General features: G+C 49.7%; 1 protein-coding gene across 2 annotated transcripts in view; it reads right to left on the bottom strand.

Moving 5' to 3' along the window:
- Nucleotides 1-22,115, bottom strand: part of LOC139756599 (uncharacterized) — a 168,016-nt gene that overhangs the window by 7,690 nt on the left and 138,211 nt on the right. The window contains exons 2-6 of one of the 2 annotated variants that reach the window (XM_071676239.1): nt 7,858-8,063; nt 3,271-3,430; nt 2,496-2,625; nt 1,306-1,478; nt 198-221 (exon numbers count right to left, since the gene is read on the bottom strand). In XM_071676239.1, coding sequence (XP_071532340.1) covers nt 198-221; nt 1,306-1,478; nt 2,496-2,625; nt 3,271-3,430; nt 7,858-8,063 — 693 coding nt within the window. The remainder of the gene's footprint in view (nt 1-197; nt 222-1,305; nt 1,479-2,495; nt 2,626-3,270; nt 3,431-7,857; nt 8,064-22,115) is intronic. The other variant, XM_071676240.1, reaches the window with a different exon arrangement.

Below are 22,115 nucleotides of genomic sequence, written 5' to 3'. Positions count from 1 at the left end.
GATGGAACACGTAACAAAAGTGATGGAACACGTAACAAAACTCAAGTGAAGGGACAAGTAACAAGAGGCAAGTGAAGGAACGCAGAACAAGAGACAAGTGTGTGAACACGGAACAAGAGACAAGGGACAAGTAACGAGGCAAGCAAGGTGGACAAGTCACGGTACAAATAACAAGAGACAAGGAACAGGTAACTTACCGTACCTACCAAACGTGTTATAACCTGGAATGAAGAAAACACCAGCTTAGATCAAGACCAAAATGAAGAAGGGCGCAATGCCAGCCAGTATTACCAGCGGCTTTTATGGTGCAAGTTCTGATATGATAAAAGTCTAATGACCTTTGAATAATTACCAATTATAACATGACTGACAACACGAAGGGGCACTTAATTCCTACTTTAACAAGATATAGTGCGTGGAAAATGGACATAGGTAAGATAACTACCTTGATATTCAAATTAATCAGTATAATCAAGTCTGTCTTGGAACATAACATGAACATAATATACACACCAGTGTTACCTGAAGGTACCCTCATACCTACTCCTTGTGTGCGATACACCCACCCCTAGTGTCCATTACAATCTCCACATCCAACTTTTTTGCCCACTACACCCTTCACACCCGCTCCTTGTGTCCGCTACACCCTCTACACCCGCCCCTTGTGTCCACTACACATTCCACATCCACCCCTTGTGTCCGCTACATCCTTCACACCACCCCCTTGTGTCCACTACACACTCCACACCCACCCCTTGTGTCCACTACACACACACCATATTCGCCCCTTGTGCATGTCGGGAACTTTTCCTTCCTGGACAATTTTTGTCCATTTTGTAGGTGCTTCAAGACGGCTATGATGACTGCTGCCCATCACCTCGGCCGCCTGGCGCCGTAGTGGTGAGGGCTGGTGTGTAGTGGTGAGGGCTGGTGTGTGTAGTGATGAGGGCTGGTGTATGCAGGGGTGAGGGCTAGTGTATTTTAGGGGTGAAGGCTGGTGCGAATGTAATGGTGAGGAATGGTGTGTGTAATGGTAAGGACTTGTCAGTATAGTGGCGAGGGCTGGTGTTTGTAGGGGTGAGGGTTGGTGTATGTAGTAGTGAGGGCTGGTGTAAGTAGGAGTGAGGGTGGTGTACGTAGGGGTGAGTGAAGACAACACAACCTTTCTGTAAACACCTATATCAGTTCTGTCCAGTATGTCAGTGTCACTAGGAAAATCTCAGTGTATGCGAGTTCCTGACGGCGACACCGAAGGTGTAGAAGGGTATGGTGTGGTGCGGAGTAGGCAGGAAGCAAGAGACTCACCGGGGAAGTAGATGATCTTGTGGCGCACTTGGTACTCCGTCTCCGGGATGGAGAGCAAGCACTCGAAGATGGTCTCGTGCCGCAGCGTCCGGTCTTCCAGCACTGACTGGAGGTAGATGCCGAAGCCCTCTTGCTCCTCCACCACCTCCACCTCCGTCTCCTTCACTGACGACCTGAGGAACAACCCTTTTCAGTTAAGGCCACTTCTCCAACCCCAACTCCACCACTATCAGGCGCTCCCCTGCACTACCCGTACTCTTCCTCATCCACTATTTTCATCACATGGGTATACCGGGTCATGACACACACATATAAAACATTGATACGTATGAAAAAGATAATTATACGTAGCAGAGAGAGAGAGAGAGAGAGAGAGAGAGAGAGAGAGAGAGAGAGAGAGAGAGAGAGAGAGAGAGAGAGAGAGAGAGAGAGAGAAGAGAGGTGCTATGGCTTCAATAAGAAAAAAAAAATAAGCGAGTTACAAGATTGCTTACAGATTTCAAGGTGTGTTTGTGTGTTGTGGAGGGGCTGGATATATACGGTGGAGGGGAGGAGGTGGTGACTGGTCGGGTGAGGGAAGGGGAAGTTACAGTAAGTCACGTGACACTACTAGTGTCTAGCTAAGTGTCGGTCGTCCTGTAAGGAAAACAGAAGTCGAACCCGATAAGCACCAGTGGATGACCCTTAAATACCGTGGTTCAGACCAGCAATATGACTTCCTGGCCTTTTAACAAGACCCTTAAGTGCTAGGTTAAAGACCAGGCCGTCATGCATCATGGGCTTGGGAAAGAAAATTGTGGAGTTTCCCAACAAAGTGGTTGTTGGTCAGTTGGTAACGAGAGGTCGTCTCGTCAGTGTGTGGCCAGACACGCTGGCAAGTCAGTGAAGGTACTGAAGGTTGTTGGTTATCGTCCAGTCAATACTCACCTCCGGGAGCATTATGGTCGTTAGTTAACGTGCGAAAGAAACACCGGTCACCGATTTACAGGTAACCGTAAAAGCTTGTAAGTTAAGAACAAGTAAATGTGAAATTTACAGAATAAGGAACCAAGCGAATATTCCTCCGCGTCAAGTCCCGTCATCTGTGGCTGATGTTTACCTCTCGATGAGGCAGGAAAAGGTCAGCAGGAATGAGCAATACAGCAAATGAAATTAGAGGTAAATATAAGGTTTATAAAGAAAGGTCTAACCTGGTCCTCTTGTTAGCGTCCCTGTAGAGCCTGAGGCGAGGCTTGGGGAAGATACCGTGGGCCTGGCAGCTGATGTTGACGCTGCCCGGCGTAGGTTTGAGGTACGACATGTTCATGCTCGTCGCCGGCGCTGCCCACAAGTAACAAAGTGTTAAAATTGAGCAAAAGAAAAAAAAAAAAATACTGAAAAGTGAAATGATGGTGTAAGGAAAGGGAGACATGATCTGTCAGAGTCTGGTTCTACAGTTGTCTTCATATCCTTAATAAGGGCTGAAAAAGGTATTTGAACATCACAGTAACACTCATTTGAATCTCAGGCAAAAGTCTGGGTTTCCTTACAGTCGGCCCTGTAAAAACCCTATTCGTTCAAGAGCAACGGACATACATCATACCACTGGCAACACTGCACGCCAGAGCACCAGACGCGTCGCCAGGATGACCCGCCACAAGACGAGCCTCCTGTAGCATGACGGTGAAGCCCTTGGGTATGGCGAAGAGGTTCTTACGTACGATGACTTGGTTATCATAGCAAGGGTCGTGCGGTCGGGCTTGGCGGTCATTTACACCATCCCGCACCAAGAAGAGCCAGGCACTCCCGCCAAACGGCCTACCGTGGCTTGGCCAGACCTACCGTAGTAGCCTGGCCAGACGAGCTACTGTAGCAGCCTGGCCAGACGACCTACCGTGGCCTGGCCAAGCGAGCTACCGTAGCCTGGCCACACGGCCAATGTTGCCTTGACCAGACTACCTAACGTAGCCTGATCAGACGACCTACCGTAAACAATCATCTTCTTGGAGGCGAACTCCTCGTCGTAGAAGGAGGAGACACGGCAGGTGAAGAACCCGGTCAGCTCGGTGGTCGGGTGCATTATCTCCAGGGCCCGGTGCATGGTGTACTGGTCCCGGTCGGCCGAGAAGTCCAGGTTCACCCGGCCCTGTCGGCGGCGAGGATAGAAACGGGTTATATAACTCGACATAAGATGGTATTTACAACACGTACCCTCAACACTCTCACACTTGTATTTTCTAATGGTAGCCGAGATACGATGGGAGAAATCATACCTTATCTCATACGACTGAAAAAAAATAATGAGTGTGAGAAATAATGTGGATGAATCTGAGGTTCTCAGGAGTTCGCAAACCTGACTCTTAAAGCTGGAAAGGTTAAAGGAAAAGCGGAAACACGAAAGGAGGAGAAAGCATTTCGCAGCTTCGCTCTTCAAGGAAAGGAAGCAGCATAACGGTCAGTTCTCGTGTGAGTGGTCGTCACACACAAACTATGGGAAGCTGCAGCCGGTCACGTGCTGCAGGTCCAGGACTTAGGGGCTTGGACACATACACACACAGATCACGAGAGCAGCGACTGAAATAACACCTGCTGGATAGAAAGAGGGCGGTAACATATGGCTCAGGGAAAGGGGTGGTTCATGACGGGTGACAGCAGGAGAACTGATAAGGCAGAAAGCTTTGAACTGCAACATGGCAAAGAGAAAGATGCAGAACGAACTATCAGTTTTCTGAAAGAAGGGAATAGAATTCTATGTGTTTTAGGAAGCGAGAGTTAAGGAGTTTCAAAGGCTGATGACAGCAGAAGTGGATGCAACGGGGCGACAGTTGGAGGTTTTAGAACGGTCTTCTTTCGGAGGGATGGGCTGCACCAAGGAATGCTTCCAAGAAGAAGGAAAACTTTATGTTTCTATTTAAGAGACGAAACAGGCGAACAACGATCAATGTTTGCTCAGGGGCACACTCCCTCATGACACGAGTAGGTATAAGCCATACCCATCTATAGTTGGAGTAATCCGAGGACCTCGTATGGGTAAAATATAGGAGGAGGGGTGGGCAAGGGTGACAAAGGTTCAATAGCGGTAGGTGAGGAGCGGAAAGGTTCAGTGGCAGGAGGTGAGGAGCGGAAAGGTTCAACGGCAGGAGGTCAGGAGCGGAAAGCTTCAACGGCAGGAGGTGAGGAGCGGAAAGCTTCAACGGCAGGAGGTGAGGAGCGGAAAGGTTCAACGGCAGGGGGTGAGGAGCGGAAAGCTTCAACGGTAGGAGGTGAGGAGCGGAAAGGTTCAACGGCAGGAGGTGAGGAGCGGAAAGGTTCAACGGCAGGAGGTGAGGAGCGGAAAGGTTCAACGGCAGGAGGTGAGGAGCGGAAAGGTTCACCGGCAGGAGGTGAGGAGCGTAAAGCTTCAACGGCAGGAGGTGAGGAGCGGAAAGGATTACAGATAAGTAATTACACAGACGCACATACGCGCGATGCTAATGGAGCCGCTGGCTTCCTGGTGCTCACAACACGGAAGCCAAAAATTAGATTATGACAAACGCTATTCGCGTCGCCGGACGGGAAATTATATCTCAGAGTCGAGTGCTTCGTGGCTCCTCCGCCAGCAGCTCGTTCCGTCCCACTCACGCCCACAACACCATCATGTTCCTGGCTGTACCCTGCGTCACCATCATGCTCCTGGCTGTACCCCACGTCACCATCATGTTCCTGGCTGTACCCCACGTCACCATCATGTTCCTGGCTGTACCCCTCGTCACCATCATGTTCCTGGCTGTACCCCACGTCACCATCATGTTCCTGGCTGTATCCATATCACCATCATGTTCCTGGCTGTCCCCCGCGTCACCATCATGTTCCTGGCTGTCCCCCACGTCACCATCATGTTCCTGGCTGTATCCCATATCACCATCATGTTCCCGGTTGTCCCCCCACGTCAACACATGCCTCACAAGGCCATGTCTCAGAACTCTAACCTTTACTATACCTTACAACATTTCCTCCTCACACAGAAAGTGTACACACTTAGAACCCACGGCTCACAAATACACAAAGCTTCATAAGTTAACCATCTTTGCATGTGATAATCTGTCGTCCGCTGACCTGCGTCTGTGTCTCAACTGTAGTGGCCGCAGAGAGAACAGAGGCTTAAGTGGACCCCTAAATGCTAACGCAGAGAAATGAGAATGAAAAAAACAAAAGGGACACAAGGATAGTACGTCTACGTGCAGTACAGAAACGGCCAACGGATAAGCAATACTCAATAGAGGACCGAAGTAGACACAGGATATCACTAGACTTCTTGAACCCCACAGTTACGAGTAGGAAGACGGACTAACGTAGTCCGGGAGGAAAGAGGAGACAGAGCATGGTGTTTAGCCCTCATAACTGAACAGCCCCGTATTTCCGGAGCTACTGGTAAATGCCGGTCCCTTCAGGTGGTGAAAACCACGGGAGAAGTAACTGTCAGGCAGGCCTCCATAATTCCTTCGACAGGATACACTACCCCAGAAAACTCCTTATGAAATGAATGAAGTATTTAGTTATAAACTATGAGGCCACACTCAGTATGGTACAGGAGGCAGCCTCATAAGCTCCACTTGCTGATGGTAGTGTGAACACCCAGAGCTGCAAGATGAGGTGAGAGGAAGCATTTAAGATCTCATACAACACTACTGGATCTCATTCTCGCGTATAACATTACACTGGAGAAGGGAAGCATTTAAGATCACATACAACACTACTGGATCTCATTCTCGTGTATAACATTACACTGGAGAAGGGAAGCATTTAAGATCTCATACAATACTACTGGATCTCATTCTCGCATATAACATTACACTGGAGGAAAAAAAGATAAATAGAAGGGCAGCATCAGCTACGGCGCCCCGACCTGGCAGAAGGGACCACGCCGAACTCGTCTCCGAAGGCGCGGTTAGTGCGGACAGGACACAAAGAGTCGTGAGGGGAAGCCAGACGTCAAAGGGAGATACAAGGAGGAGAACTTTATGAAGCAGATCAGCTTCTTTCAGGACGTAAACTGGGACGCGGAAGTCCACGGTTGGAGTGGAGAGGCGTGCTACAAGAGGCGCGGGGGAAATCTATTGTAAAGAGAGTCAGATGAAGGTAAGCAGGCATGGTTCCGAGAGAGGCCGTCAGAGGGCCAAGGAGTGACGAGACGGGCAATGAGGAAAGAGACGGCACAGGAGCCACGCAGGGCTTGAAAAGTATGAGGGAAGGAAGAACTGAATGCAGGAGAAGAAGGATCAATAGCAGAAAATAATTTTATGAGAAAAAGAGAATAGACTCGCCAATTTGAACTCATGAATCTATCGGGAAGAAATTGCACAAGAACGGAGCAAATGATCACACTGAAGGGACTCAGAGGGAAGGATTTCTTTTCCTTTTTTTGAGGTAGGAAAGGGAATACGTAACGAGGAGCTCGCTCAAGCCATGAAGCGTAGTCAGAGTAAGGGACATTTTACTGCCAGCACTAACGAGGTGGAACAGGAGCACAGACAACACTGAGATCGCTTGATGTCATGTAATTAGCTAAGTGAAGGAGAATGACCCATGTGAGGATGAAGGCCGTGTGGATATCTAGCACAGTTTACCCGACAGAAGTAAACTGGTGGAGAACCATCTCCATAATATTTTCCCCATGCAGTTCACAACATAAACCTGCCACTATGATATGCCCACTCTAAAATCTACAACATAAACCTGCATTATGATATATTCACCGTACATATAACGTTCTTTTACTATGATCGGGGGGAAGGGGGCTCCTGTGGTACAACCTATGACCAGGGGGTCTACTATGGTACAACCTACGACCAGGGGTTTACTATGGTACAACCTACGACCAGGGGTTTACTATGGTACAAGCTATAACCAGGGGTTTACTATGGTACAAGCTATAACCAGGGGTTTACTATGGTACAACCTATAACCAGGGGTTTACTATGGTACAAGCTATAACCAGGGGTTTACTATGGTACAAGCTATAACCAGGGGTTTACTATGGTACAACCTATAACCAGGGGTTTACTATGGTACAACCTATAACCAGGGGTTTACTATGGTACAACCTATAACCAGGGGTTTACTATGGTACAACCTATAACCAGGGGTTTACTATGGTACAACCTATAACCAGGGGTTTACTATGGTACAACCTATAACCAGGGGTTTACTATGGTACAACCTATAACCAGGGGTCTACTGTGGTACAACCCATGACCAGGGGTCTCCTGTGGTACAACCCATGACCAGGGGTCTCCTGTGGTACAACCCATGACCAGGGGTCTACTATGGTACAACCTATAACCAGGGGTCTACTGTGGCACAATCCATGACCAGGGGTCTACTCTGGTACAACCCATGACCAGGAGGTCTACTCTGGTACAACCCATGGCTAGAGTTGTATCTAGCACCAACCTTTACAAACATTCAAATATAGACCTTATCCAAACGTCATACAATCATGGCCATACCTCGGGCGTATAACATGTAATCTAAGTAGCATGTGAGGGATGTATACCTCTGTGTACATACGTCCGGGTCCGGCAGTCCACTGACCTTGAGAAGACCCATGGCCTCGGGTCTCTTGCCTGGGATCCACTGGTAGACGGCTTCGGGCTCGTGGTTCCAGAACCACTTGACCACCAGGCCCTCCTGCTCGTAGTTCTCGTAGCGGTAGACACAGTCCAGCACCACCGAGGACCGCGACCCGTTCTGGATGACATCTGGCACCACCAGGTCCACGATGTGCACCCCCCGGCACCCTGCAACACAACACGGGGTCAGTAACACGCCTCCCGACACTCCAACACAACACGGGGTCAGTAAAACGAACTCTACCACCCTGCAACACAACACGGGGTCAGTAACACGAACTCTACCAACCTGCAACACAACACGGGGTCAGTAACACGAACTCTACCACCCTGCAACACAACACGGGGTCAGTAACACGAACTCTACCAACCTGCAACACAACACGGAGTCAGTAACACGAACTCTACCAACCTGCAACACAACACGGGGTCAGTAACACGAACTCTACCAACCTGCAACACAACACGGGGTCAGTGACATGACTCTACCAACCTGCAACACAACACGGGGTCAGTAACACGACCTCTACCAACCTGCAACACAACACGGGGTCAGTGACACGAACTCTACCAACCTGCAACACAACACGGGGTCAGTGACATGACTCTACCAACCTGCAACACAACACGGGTCAGTGACATGACTCAACACGGAGTCAGTGACATGACTCTACCAACCTGCAACACAACACGGGGTCAGTGACATGACTCTACCAACATGCAACACAACACGGGGTCAGTAACACGAACTCTACCAACCCGCAACACAACACGGGGTCAGTAACACGAACTCTACCAACCTGCAACACAACACGGGGTCAGTAACACGGCTAACCGGCACCCTGCAACACAACAGGGGTCAGTGACACAGCCCTTCGGCACTTTGCAACACAATATGGGGTCAGTAACACAGCTCTACCAGCTTGCAACACTACACGGGGTCAGTAACACAGTTCGTGTAACACAATAAAGGGCCAGTCACACGGCTCGTAGCACCCTGCAACACAACACAGGGTCAGCCAGGCAGCCACAAGAAAACCTACAATACACACACACACACACACACAAGAGCACAAACTGAAGTTAGGGGACACAGCACAAACCTTTACCACAACACAACACGAAGTTAGCCAAGGAGCCCCATTATAAACTGCAACTCGACATGAGCTAAGTATAGGGAAAAATGCTGAGAGAGAGAGAGAGAGAGAGAGAGAGAGAGAGAGAGAGAGAGAGAGAGAGAGAGAGAGAGAGAGAGAGAGAGAGAGAGAGAGAGAGAGAGAGAGAGAGAGGGCGGCGATGGGGAGGGAGTTCCGTTAACTTTCAGGAAAGTGATCAAGGCCACAACTGTCCCCGGAGACCGACTTGGCGTTCCTGGTGAAGCTGATAGTGAGGGGCGGCTGTGAAGGTGAAAGTGAGGGTGACAGTGAAGGTGTGTGTGTGTGTGTGTGTGTGTGTGTGTGTGTGTGAAAGTGACAGGGAAGGTGTAGCAAACATGGTCGTAAAGATGAGAGTACAGGTGATGGTGACGGTGACAACATCACGGTCAGTCGATGTTGACTGATATTAGGTAACGTCGCTGGATATTTGTCGGAATTAGTGAATATCTAGCAACGTCGTTGTGTATTCGTCAAGGTCACTGAATATCTAGCAACGTCGTTGTGTATTTGTCAAGGTCACTGAATATCTAGCAACGTCGTTGAATATTGGTTAAGGTCACAATATTTAGCGACCTCGTTGAACATTTAAGGTCACTGAATATCTAGCAACGTCGTTGAATATTAGTTAAGGTCACAATATTTAGCGACCTCGTTGAATATCTAAGGCCACTGAATATCTAGCAACGTCGTTGTGTATTTGTCAAGGTCACTGAATATCTAGCAACGTCGTTGAATATTGGTTAAGGTCACAATATTTAGCGACCTCGTTGAATATCTAAGGTCACTGAATATCTAGCAACGTCGTTGTGTATTCGTCAAGGTCACTGAATATCTAGCAACGTCGTTGAATATTGGTTAAGGTCACAATATTTAGCGACCTCGTTGAATATTTAAGGTCACTGAATATCTAGCAACGTCGTTGAATATTAGTTAAGGTCACAATATCTAGCGACCTCGTTGAATATTTAAGGTCACTGAATATCTAGCAACGTCGTTGAATATTTGTCAAAGTCACTGACTGTCCAGCAAAGTGGTTGTATATTCTAAGATCATTGAATATTTGGCAAGGTCTTTGGATATATCTCAAGGTCGATGGATACTTGTGAGTGACAGTAGACAGTGTTGCCCGTCACCACCAGATGGCTACGTACACCTCCGTCAGTTGGTCTAACCCTGCAGCAGGACGAAGCCCAGGTACGAGTAACTTCGTTAAGATGTTTAGCGAAGTTGAGGAGACGACGCTGTATGCACTTAATGACACTTTAGCTACACCTGCCAACGCTATCACAACTAATATTCCAGTCGTCAAGAAACACCGTCCATTACCAGACAGCGGAGGCATCGAGAGAGCCTCCACCCTGCACCATGTCACTCTGCCGCTCAGGAAGGCTGCCAACCATGTCACTCTGTCGCTCAGGAAGGCTGCCAACCATGTCACTCTGCCGCTCAGGAAGGCTGCCAACCATGTCACTCTGTCGCTCAGGAAGGCTGCCAACCATGTCACTCTGCCGCTCAGGAAGGCTGCCAACCATGTCACTCTGCCGCTCAGGAAGGCTGCCAACCATGTCTCTCTGCCGCTCAGGAAGGCTGCCAACCATGTCACTCTGCCGCTCAGGAAGGGTGCCAGCCATGTCACTCTGCCGCCCAGGAAGGCTGCCAACCATGTCACTCTGCCGCTCAGGAAGGCTGCCAGCCATGTCACTCTGCCGCTCAGGAAGTCTGCCAGCCATGTCACTCTGCCGCTCAGGAAGGCTGCCAGCCATGTCACTCTGCCGCTCAGGAAGGCTGCCAGCCATGTCACTCTGCCGCTCAGAAAGGCTGCCAGCCATGTCACTCTGCCGCTCAGGAAGGCTGCCAACCATGTCACTCTGCCGCTCAGGAAGGCTGCCAACCATGTCACTCTGCCGCTCAGGAAGGCTGCCAACCATGTCACTCTGCCGCCCAGGAAGTCTGGCCTTCACAAGGAAGCTTCGGATCGGCTAAATAATAAGCCTAATATGTTCAGAATTCTTTATCTAGTCAAAGAAATTATGGTCATGATCTCCTGTGTCATAACGTTCAGGGTTCTCCGACTCCTCAGCAGTAAATATAACTAGTTTTTTCTTTCTTTCTTTGTGGGATGGAGTGGTGTGTGTGTGTGTGTGTGTGTGTGTGTGTGTGTGTGTGTGTGGGAGGGGGGGGGGGGATATACGGGGCCGAAGCCTGACCTGAGTTAACCCCTTGAGCACGAAGGTGGGACCCCTTCGTCCACTGGTTCTCACTGAGTGATCCCTGGTTCGATCCCGGGGCACATGCTGGTGAGCTGGTCTACACAGCACAGCTCTGGTAATGATGAGAAAAGTAGAAGGTAGAGTGAGAAGATCTCACATCTACTTATCCTCTTTAGCATGATGATAGCAACGCATGACCTTTAAAAACCTAACCTTAAAGAGTTCGGGGTCAAAGGTCAACTGCAGCAAGGGGTCGTGCCGTTGTGTGTAAGTGGTTCATCTCAGTGGTGGAGGAGGGTGGAGGCCAATGTGTTGTGTGGGGTTCACCTCTTCCTCGACTTCCCGGGGAAATTAAGGCGAAGAGAACCCCGGGTTGATGTTAATGATGTCGTGACCCGGACCCCTCCACCTACCTCTCTTTCTCCCCTTCCTCTCCACCACACCCACACCCCTACCACACACAACTTATGATTTCCCGCGAGGACTTTCCCCCCCTCTCTTTTGCCCCCGCCGCCCTCCTCACCTCCACCACACCAGCGGCACCCTGGTGACCCCCGTCTCACCACCAAACCCGTGGCATTCTGGTGACCCCGTCTCACCACCACACCAGCGGCACTCTGGTGACCCCGTCTCACCAAACCCGTGGCATTCTGGTGACCCCGTCTCACCACCACACCAGCGGCACTCTGGTGACCCCGTCTCACCAAACCCGTGGGATTCTGGTGACCCCGTCTCACCACCGCACCAGCGGCACTCTGGTGACCCCGTCTCACCAAACCCGTGGGATTCTGGTGACCCCATCTCACCACCCCAGCAGCACCATGTTGATCCCGTCTCACCACACCGGTGCATAACCTACCCCCTCACATCAAAATGCTACCAGACACAGTCCTTGCCGACGGAGGTCGGTAAGCACACAATAATCATCCACGGATCTCCTACGAAATTGCCAACTATGATGTGTTTACCTCGGCCGCGCACTCTTCTGTAGTACACAAGATGAACTGGTGGGGGCCCAACATTCACGAGCGAATGCACTGGGTTCCCCCTCTATATCTGAACCACTGTGTGGGAATGGTTGATAATCATGTTTGTGCTGCGTTTCATCAACATTTTTTTTTTGAAATAAAATGATGCAGTGGTGATTTTTTTTTTTAAGCCCAATCCAATAACGATGACTCCTAGGGAATTAAGTACGGCTGTTGAATGGTAGGAATGTAGACGTGGGTGGACCCCTAAATTGTGAAGGTCAGGTTCAACTACCTCTGAAGGTCTGGATGATTCACAAGAGGTTGATATCGGGAGCTCGGAATGATGACAGGGGATCCGGTGTCTAACGCTGGTTTTGAGATTGATTCCACCATAAGGTTGTTGGCAGAGAAGTTAGGGCAGGGCTCTGTGGAGAGACGTGCCTCTCATCTTTCTAAATGTTCCTTCAGTCGATCCTCCTGTTCCCTTCTTGCTCTTCCCATCCTCTTCTCCTCCACTTCTGACGCCAGAGATCCTTTCAGTCAAGTCTTTCTACACTCGTCCTCTCCATGTTTCCAAACCATATCAGTACAGCTCTCTCAACCACACTGCGACTGCTACCACCTCTTTCTCCTAATGTCATTCCTTCCAAGATCACCACATATCATCCTCAGACATTTCATTTCTAGCTCATTTATCCTTTTCCTTCCTTTTGGGTTTCAAAGCCCAAGATTCATATCTATATAACACTACCGGGACTTACTATACCATCTTGGCCCTATTAAACACTGACCTCTCCTTTCACTTGTTCCTTAAGGCACCCACGGCCTTATAGCCCCCTCTCCTATCCTATGACTCACTCCAGCTCCCATGGTTCCATCCTATGTCACGTCCACTGTCAGATACCATGGTGGTATTGCATGACGGAGACCCAACTTTACCGGGAACCACTCGCCTTCCTGTTTTCCAACTCGCGCACATGACTTTCGCTTTGGTAAAAACACCAGAACGCATTTAGTAACTTTCCAATTACCTCATACATTCATGACACCTTTAACAATGCCTCTGTGTCAACCTCTCTATACGCTTTTTCCAGATCCATAAATATTACATACAATTCCGTCTGTTTCTCTTTTACAAGTTCTTTAAACACCAGGTTCACACATGCTTTACCGTTCTTGAAGCCATACTGCTCCTCCCAAGTTAGATGCTCCGTAACCTACCACCGCCCTCTCAGTCACCACTCGCCCACACAACTTGCCAGGTATACTCAGCCGACTTGTACTTCTGTAACCCGTACATTCACCTTTGTCCCTACTGAGAGGAGAATCGTGAGCTCGTGTGGCGGGACGATGCAACACAACAGATGTCACCAGACATTGCCTCAGACTTGGTGCGCAACTCGATGCTCAAGTGTGTCGACAGGAAGTCAGTCACTCAGAGGACAAAAAGACTACGACCATGGTCGAAAAGAAAGATGATGATCTTGCTCGCAAGTTGCTGCTAATCTTGCTCGCACCAAGAGACGAAAAGATTGCAACAGACCCCAACAACATGGCTGAAGAGCCAGCGCAGCGGCCATGGTCGGCCGAGCCGAAAACGAGCAGTATGGAGGGAATCGCTCCTCCCCGGACGGTATGGATGGAAGGGAAACGAAGAGCTGGAAATCCAGGTAAGGCGGATTACCCACCGTGGGTTCATCAGTTTCATAGATTGGCGGCCTGGAACGACCCTGGAACTAAAGAGGGTTGGGAGTAGGGAGAATGACGTAAGACCAGGGAAATTAATAAGCTACGCTTATTAATGAAAGAACATCACTCAGATCTGAAGTTAATAAGGGACGTAGTGAGGGAACAAGGTCAGACACAGACAATGGAGGTGAGGGGGAGGACAGAGAACCGCCTGACAGGAACAGGGAGGAGCAGGAGGAGGTAACCCCTGGGGGTAAATCAACCACTTTACAGGGAAGATACCAGCCTCAGTGTCAAGGTGGAGGTGGGAACGAAGGCGACACTGGGCCGGACACACTCCCAAGACTACAAGTGAAACGAAAAAAGAGTATTCAAAGAACGTTAGAAAGTTTGCCGAGGATAACGAAATCGGTAGCATTTACGAGTCTCAAGGCAACAGAAACACCTTCAGGCAAAAGAAGCATCTTTTGGACAGTCTGGGCCCCACGCGCGTTAATGGCAAACTGCAGGATTTTGTTCCCAGTACATGCATGGCAAGTTAGCCGGGACAGAATACTGAAACGCGAGGTGGAAAGAACTCGGTTGGTAGAGCAGATTTTGGCCGACAGGATCATACTGGATCGAGGAGGAACAGGACTCAGAGGGAAGGGAAAGAAAATCGGGAAGAAACTGGAAACTCCGGCGTGATGAAGATGCCTGGAATAGCAAAGACCAAGAAGGTGGGATTATACTGAAGAGATGGAATAGGAGGCCATTATATGTGACAAGAATCACCCGACAGGGACATGACGTAGTACGTTGTACGAGGCTGTGTATAGCGTTACGAACACTCTCACTCCCAACATCCAGTATCATCCTGTTTCTGTACGCAGTATCTCCCTCAGTGTATCCCCCCGGGACTCGACATAATTGGTGCAGCAATTAGCAGCCTTACCTACCGGGTTAATAGGCAACGTGAGCCGTACACACACACACACACACCAAGCCAAGACTTGACGCATTCAACGAAGGCTGGAGGTCTGACATCTTGCGTAACACAGGAGGAACAAAGCGACATAATACTTCATCCTGCCGAAAGTCATAAAAACAGCAGGATCCTCGAGGGCGTGTGTGTGTATATCCGCTGGGCTTGTGATGGCCTGGGAATGACGTGCAAGGGCCCAGGGGAGGGACGTGTACACTTAAAGGCCCCTCTCACCGAAGCTATCCTGACGTATACTGGATCATAGCAAGGTATTAAAACAGACACCAGGGCTTCAAAGAACCAAAGTTTCTTCTCAAGGCCACTGTAGACTTTGAGCCCTAAGGTTGGTCCTCACAATCAGCACCGAATCAAGTCTCAGAACCAACTCACACAAAACTGGAACCTGAGATTAATAATGTACAACTGACTAAAAACCTGAACACATGTTGTGAAGCCATGGTCAATACATCTTGCAACCGTTCTGGTCGACTGAACGGGTACTGTACCCTCGCGCTGGTCGCTTCGGACACCAAAATGGACTCCGTCTCCATAATCCAGTTACCGTCCGGGACAACATCGAGCAGTGACTTTACACCAACACAGTTCCCGAGGCTCCACCAGGTTCACAGTCACCATCGCATTTATAGGCAACGCTAATACGGAAATTGACCCCATGAGATACGAGGCCATCCCTTAAAAAGTAAATGTCTTTATTAATCATCCTAAAAATGAAACGAGTTTTTTTTAGGATCCAGTCAAAACATTATCCATAGATACTGGCAAATTACGAGACACGATCATACAGCCGAGAGATATGATTATGTAATCAACAGATATGATCGCACAGTTAACGGGCATGATCATATAAGCCACAGACGTGATTATACACCTGTCACATAACATAATTATCCAACAATCACATATTACGACCATACACCCAACACATAACATGACCATACACCCGAGACATGACCATACACCCAACACATGACCATACACCCGACACATGACCATACACCCGACACATGACCATACACCCGACACATACCGGCAGTCACCCTCGCCACACAGCCTGACCCAGGACGGAGCCAGCCAGACGGAAGGACCAGAGACTCATTGTTATTCATGGAATTTTATTACTCATCCAGCTCTGCCAATCTCAGTGTCAGGATACACCAGGGATATTCCATTACCCTGATACACGCCCTCCCGTGGTACATATACCTGGTGGGTCACATCCCCCTGGCTGATACCTGGCGGGTCACAGCCCTCCTGAGTGATGCCTGGCAGGTCACATCCCCCTCGCTGATACCTGGCGAGTCACATCCCCCCAGCTGATACATGACAGGTCACATTCCTCCTCGCTGATACCTGGCGAGTCAAATCCCTCCTCGCTGATACCTGGCGGGTCACATCCCCTTGGCTGATACCTGGCGGGTCACATCCCCCTTGGCTGATACCTGGCAGGTCACACCACCCCTGGTAAATACCTGGCAGGTCACACCTCCCCGCCGGCTGATAACTAGTCCCACAAGGAGTGTGTACACACTCCAAGCAATGGCCATGTACATAGTGGTCTATTCGGTCCAAGGATATACAATGATGGAGAGGGAACGCAATGAAATGGGGCCAAATCATGGACATAAACTGCTGGAATTCTTATTGTGGGAGGGAGTTAGGGGGTTGAGTGAGTGGTCGCTTTGCCATGAGTCTGCTACAATAGGAATGTGTTGTGTATATAATCAGTACACTGGCTTGGTGGTAGGGAGAAAAGCACGGTGAAATATGCGTAACATGAGAGATCGCCCGAATATAAGAATCTCATCCACCTGGTCACCTCACCCTGATGGGACATATATAGAGAGATGCTAGAGAACGTCTAAAGGAAGGCAGCAAAAAATATGTTTACCTAAGCTCAGGTAACCATGTCACAGGGACAGGATAGCATCTGCTCTAACTTCACCCATCTTTAGAAAAGAGGACAAGGAAGACGTGACTACAACTCTGCCACTCCTTGCTGATCAAGCAGTCATATGACAAGTCTTGAAAATGGGGTCATCCATGAGCCACGTTCGGTTCAGACCGCCCCAGCAGTGGCTTCCGAGGAGAGGAGTGAAGTGTGGAGAAATATGACGGACGGACTGCGGACGCCCAGTGATCACGGAAGCCCCCATGACCGTGGCTAGGGGAAGTGAAATGGTGGGGGATGTAGTAGCTTTCAAGTTTTCCGGCCTGTATCGCTGATATATATATATATATATATATATATATATATATATATATATATATATATATATATATATATATATATATATATATATATATATATATATATATATATATATATATATATATATATATATGCATGTGAGTCAATCACATGTTTACCAAATGGCGTCCTAGCTTCGTCTCTTCGATGTATATCAACTGACTGTTATATTTCTCTCTTGTGTCTCCCCTGATGATGTGATTATTACACGAAAGTGCACTTGGGAACTTTTCGTGTTTCATTTTCCCCGTGTGTTTTCGTGTTTTCATTTTCCCTCATAGGAATATCTTGATCACGCGCAAAATTGTGATCCTTTCCAATATATATATATATATATATATATATATATATATATATATATATATATATATATATATATATATATATATATATATATATATATATATATGGCCTGTAAGGTCCTGGAGAACGTGATCAAGCAGCAGGCATACGATTTCCTGGCTGTTGCCAACTCCAGCCTACTTAAAACACAACACTGCTACCGGATGAGATCATGGATGACGAATTTTTTTAAAAATAAAAGAATTATTGTAGACTATCTTTTTTTTTCACAGCTTGCCAGACCGCCTCTGGTACTGTCCCCAACACAAAACATGATACAACTAGACACTGCAGATGGAGTTAGTGAAGGGCAACAACAAAAAAATGGAAGCTATAAATGTATGAATGAATAAAAAAACATGTGAAACAGATGGAGTCCCTTGAATATATAACTCCCTACGCGTAGGAAACAAATAGGTAATTATACACAGACAGACAGACAGACAGATAGGCAGATAGACAGAGACACAGACAGACAAACACACACAAATACACACACACAGGCACAGGCATACAGACACACATATCACTCTCCTCCATAACATATTCCGAAATTGAAAATGCTAAAATACATAGTGCAATAATTGCACACTGTGCAAGGCTCGTAAATTTGGCCTCGTGTTATATTTCGTATTTGCTGAAATTTACATGAAATTTGCTGTAATAATTGTTTGTCAATATTCGCCTCATCTCCCAAATAAACTTTTTAAAGACTAGTTTCTTCTCCGTTCTATTCATAACAAAGTTCGGGATACGACATATCCAGTCCAGCTGAGGCTTTCTGTCCCGACAAGACAAAAATTTTCTACGAAATGAATCAGATCCACCTTGGACTGTGGTCCGGTGTTGATCGCGACCCCTCACCACGGGAGAAGCGTGAGGTGTGGAACACTCCTGGCTTGGAACAGAGGTTCCAGTGGAGGTCAGTCAGCCCACACGACTGTCTCCCTACTGTCTCTCTGTCTTGTTACGTGTGACGGTGTGAGGGGCAGAGCACCAGTGTCCATTGTGACGACGATGCCTTCGTGACGGGGAAGGGGTGCGGTGTGACGGTGTCGGGAGAAAGCACCGGCCTCCACTGTGACAGTGAGGTCAATCCCGCAGGCTACTTGCTAGCTACACCTCGCCACCTCCCGGAGGAGGGAGCAGTGACGCCAGATGCGTTCATGACGAAAGGAAAGCAGTGAAGGAAACATTTCAGCAGGAGCTGCCGTAATACTGGAGGGTATGTAATGCACAAGACCCCAGGCTAGCCACAGGGGATGAGCCTACCTCAGGCCAGCCACAGGGGGATGAGCCTACCTCAGGCCAGCCACAGGGGAACGGGACCACACCAGGCCAGCCACAGAGAGCCGATGGGACTACTACCTCAGGCCAGCCACAGGGGTGCAGGGGTGAATGAGTCTGCCTCAGACTAGCCGCAAGGGGATAGTACTGGCTCAAGCCAGCCACAGGGGAATGGGGGCCACCTCAGGCCAGCCACAGGGAGACGCAGGTAGCTACAGGGAGACAGGAATATCCCAAGCTAGCCATAGGAGGACGAGGTTAGCTAAAAGGAGACGGGGATATCCCAAGCCAGCCACAGGAGGACGAGGTTAGCTAAAGGGAGACGGGGATATCCCAAGCCAGCCACAGGGAGACGCAGGTAGCTAGAGGGAGACAGGGATATCCCAAGCCAGCCACAGGGGGATGAGGTTAGCTAAAGGGAGACGGGGATATCCCATGGGAGCCACAGGAGGACGGGGCCTCCCCAGGCCAGCAGCTGGCCTGCCTCAGGACAACAATATCAGTTGACTGTTATTTGATATCGAGTTCCCAGGATAATGAGGCCATTACTTCCCCAGCCCAGGACGTGCAGTGCTTTGGCCAGACCCCCTGGCCCAGGACGTGCAGTGCTTTGGCCAGACCCCCCTGGCCCAGGACGTGCAGTGCTTTGGCCAGACCCCCCTGGCCCAGGACGTGCAGTGCTTTGGCCAGACCCCCCTGGCCCAGGACGTGCAGTGCTTTGGCCAGACCCCCCTGGCCCAGGACGTGCAGTGCTTTGGCCAGACCCCCCTGGCCCAGGACGTGCAGTGCTTTGGCCAGACCTCCTGGCCCAGGACGTGCAGTGCTTTGGCCAGACCCCCCTGGCCCAGGACGTGCAGTGCTTTGGCCAGACCCCCCTGGCCCAGGACGTGCAGTGCTTTGGCCAGACCCCCTGGCCCAGGACGTGCAGTGCTTTGGCCAGACCTCCCTGGCCCAGGACGTGCAGTGCTTTGGCCAGACCCCCTGGCCCAGGACGTGCAGTGCTTTGGCCAGACCCCCTGTCCCAGGACGTGCAGTGCTTTGGCCAGACCTCCTGGCCTAGGAAGTGCAGTGCTTTGGCCAGACCTCCTGGCCCAGGACGTGCAGTGCTTTTGCCAGACCCCCTGGCCCAGGACGTGCAGTGCTTTGGCCAGACCCCCTGGCCCAGGACGTGCAGTGCTTTGGCCAGACCTCCTGGCCTAGGACGTGCAGTGCTTTGGCCAGAACCCCCTGGCCAAGGACGTGCAGTGCTTTGGCCAGACCCCCTGGCCCAGGACGTGCAGTGCTTTGGCCAGACCTCCTGGCCCAGGACGTGCAGTGCTTTGGCCAGACCCCCTGGCCCAGGAAGTGCAGTGCTTTGGCCAGAGTGAATGTTTTCGCTGGTTGTGATGATGCTGAGGTAATCTGAGCGAGCGGGACACTCCCGCGGGTGACGCTGCTCAATTGAAACCCCGAAACTCTCGTTATATATATATATATATATATATATATATATATATATATATATATATATATATATATATATATATATATATATATCCAACATCTGTATTTAGCAGTCGTTGCCCTTTCACGGTATGTTTATTATTCAGCAAGGCTGAATTGCAATTACATTAATTATGTTATGAATAATTTTGTAATTAGCCGACGAAATATTACGTAGTTATAGGTATGCAAATAATTTCTCAGCTGTCAGTATTCTGAATGGGATATGTAAACCTTACGGGAGGCGAGTGTGCTGCAGGAATGGCATGTGTCTTGTATGGGAGGCATGTGTCCTGTAGGGGAGGCATAAGTTATGTAGGGAAGGCATGTGTCCTGTAAGAGAGGCATGTATCCCGTAGGGGACGCACGTGTCCTGAAGGGGAGGCATGTGTCCCGTAGGGGAGGCATGTGTCCTGTAGGGGAGGCATGCGTCCTGTAGGGGAGGCATGTGTCCTGCAGGGGAGGCACGTGTCCTGTAGGGGAGGCATGAGTCCATTAGGGGAGGCATGTGTCCTGCAGGGGAGGCACGTGTCCTGTAGGGGAGGCATGAGTCCATCAGGGGAGGCATGTGTCCCGTAGGGGAGGCATGTGTCCTGTAGGGGAGGCATGAGTCCATTAGGGGAGGCATGTGTCCTGAAGGGAGGCATGTGTCCTGCAGGGGAGGCACGTGTCCTGTAGGAATGGGATATGTAAACCTTACGGGAGGCGTGTGTGCTTAGGGAAGGCATGTGTCTTGTATGGGAGGCATGTGTCCTGTAGGGGAGGCATAGTTATATAGGGAAGGCATGTGTCCTGTAGGGAGGCATGTATCCCGTAGGGGAGGCATGTGTCCTGAAGGGAAGACATGTGTTATATAGGGAAGTGTGTCTTGTAGGGGAGGCATGTGTTATGTAGGAAAGGCATGCGTCCTGCAGGGGAGGCACGTGTCCTGTAGGGGAGGCATGAGTCCTGTCAGGGGAGGCATGTGTCCTGTAGGGGAGGCATGTGTCCTGTAGGGGAGGCATGAGTCCATTAGGGGAGCATGTGTCCTGAAGGGAGGCATGCGTCCATTAGGGGAGGCATGCGTCCTGCAGGGGAGGCATGTGTCCCGCTGGTGCACGAACATCGTCTGGTGAGCCAAGCCCCACCTGGGGTACTACGGGAGGCATCCATTCCCAAGCTTCCAGTTGCAGATTTATAGTTCCCAGCGAGTAATTCGCCTCCGGGTACAGCATATTGTACACATATTCCCATGATTAAATCTGACAGAGTCTATTCTCCGCGGGAAGCGCACGCTATTGTGTCGTGCAGTTGTTTTCATACGGTCCAGGGCACACGCTATAACAGAGGCATTTGCAAATGTTGTTCTGCCATAACTTCTCTGTGCTCGTAACTATGACTGTGTGCTATAACTCTCTGAGGTTAAATACACAGTGAATACGTAGATGCTGACTTTAAGACTCATAACTAAATCCTCTGTGGTGTCACAATGACAGGGATGGATGTCAACAAAAGACGATAAGGAGCTGAATACGCTTGTAGGAGTAGATCGCACCGGATCGTCTGGCGACACTGTGTAGACAGTAAAGTGAATGTATGTGTTAAGACATGTGGAGTGCAGAGCATCGGCCATGTCCCAGCAGCTGACGGACGGTATATCGGCCGTGTCCCAGCAGCTGACGGACACCACCGGCCGTGTCCCAGCAGCTGACGGACACCACCGGCTCTGTCCCATCAGCTGACGGACACCACTGGCCATGTCCCAGCAGCCGACGGACAATGACAAGTAACACAGAGAGATGTGGTGGTCAAAAAAATGTGATTGAGAGAGCTTAAGAGGATGTGTGCTGAGATAGCTCGGACACATGGA

Source organism: Panulirus ornatus, chromosome 22, assembly GCF_036320965.1.
Source record: "Panulirus ornatus isolate Po-2019 chromosome 22, ASM3632096v1, whole genome shotgun sequence".
Classification (NCBI taxonomy): Eukaryota; Metazoa; Arthropoda; class Malacostraca; order Decapoda; family Palinuridae; genus Panulirus; species Panulirus ornatus.
Note: the sequence above shows the minus strand (reverse complement) of the source record. Positions and strands in the feature narration are given on the sequence as shown.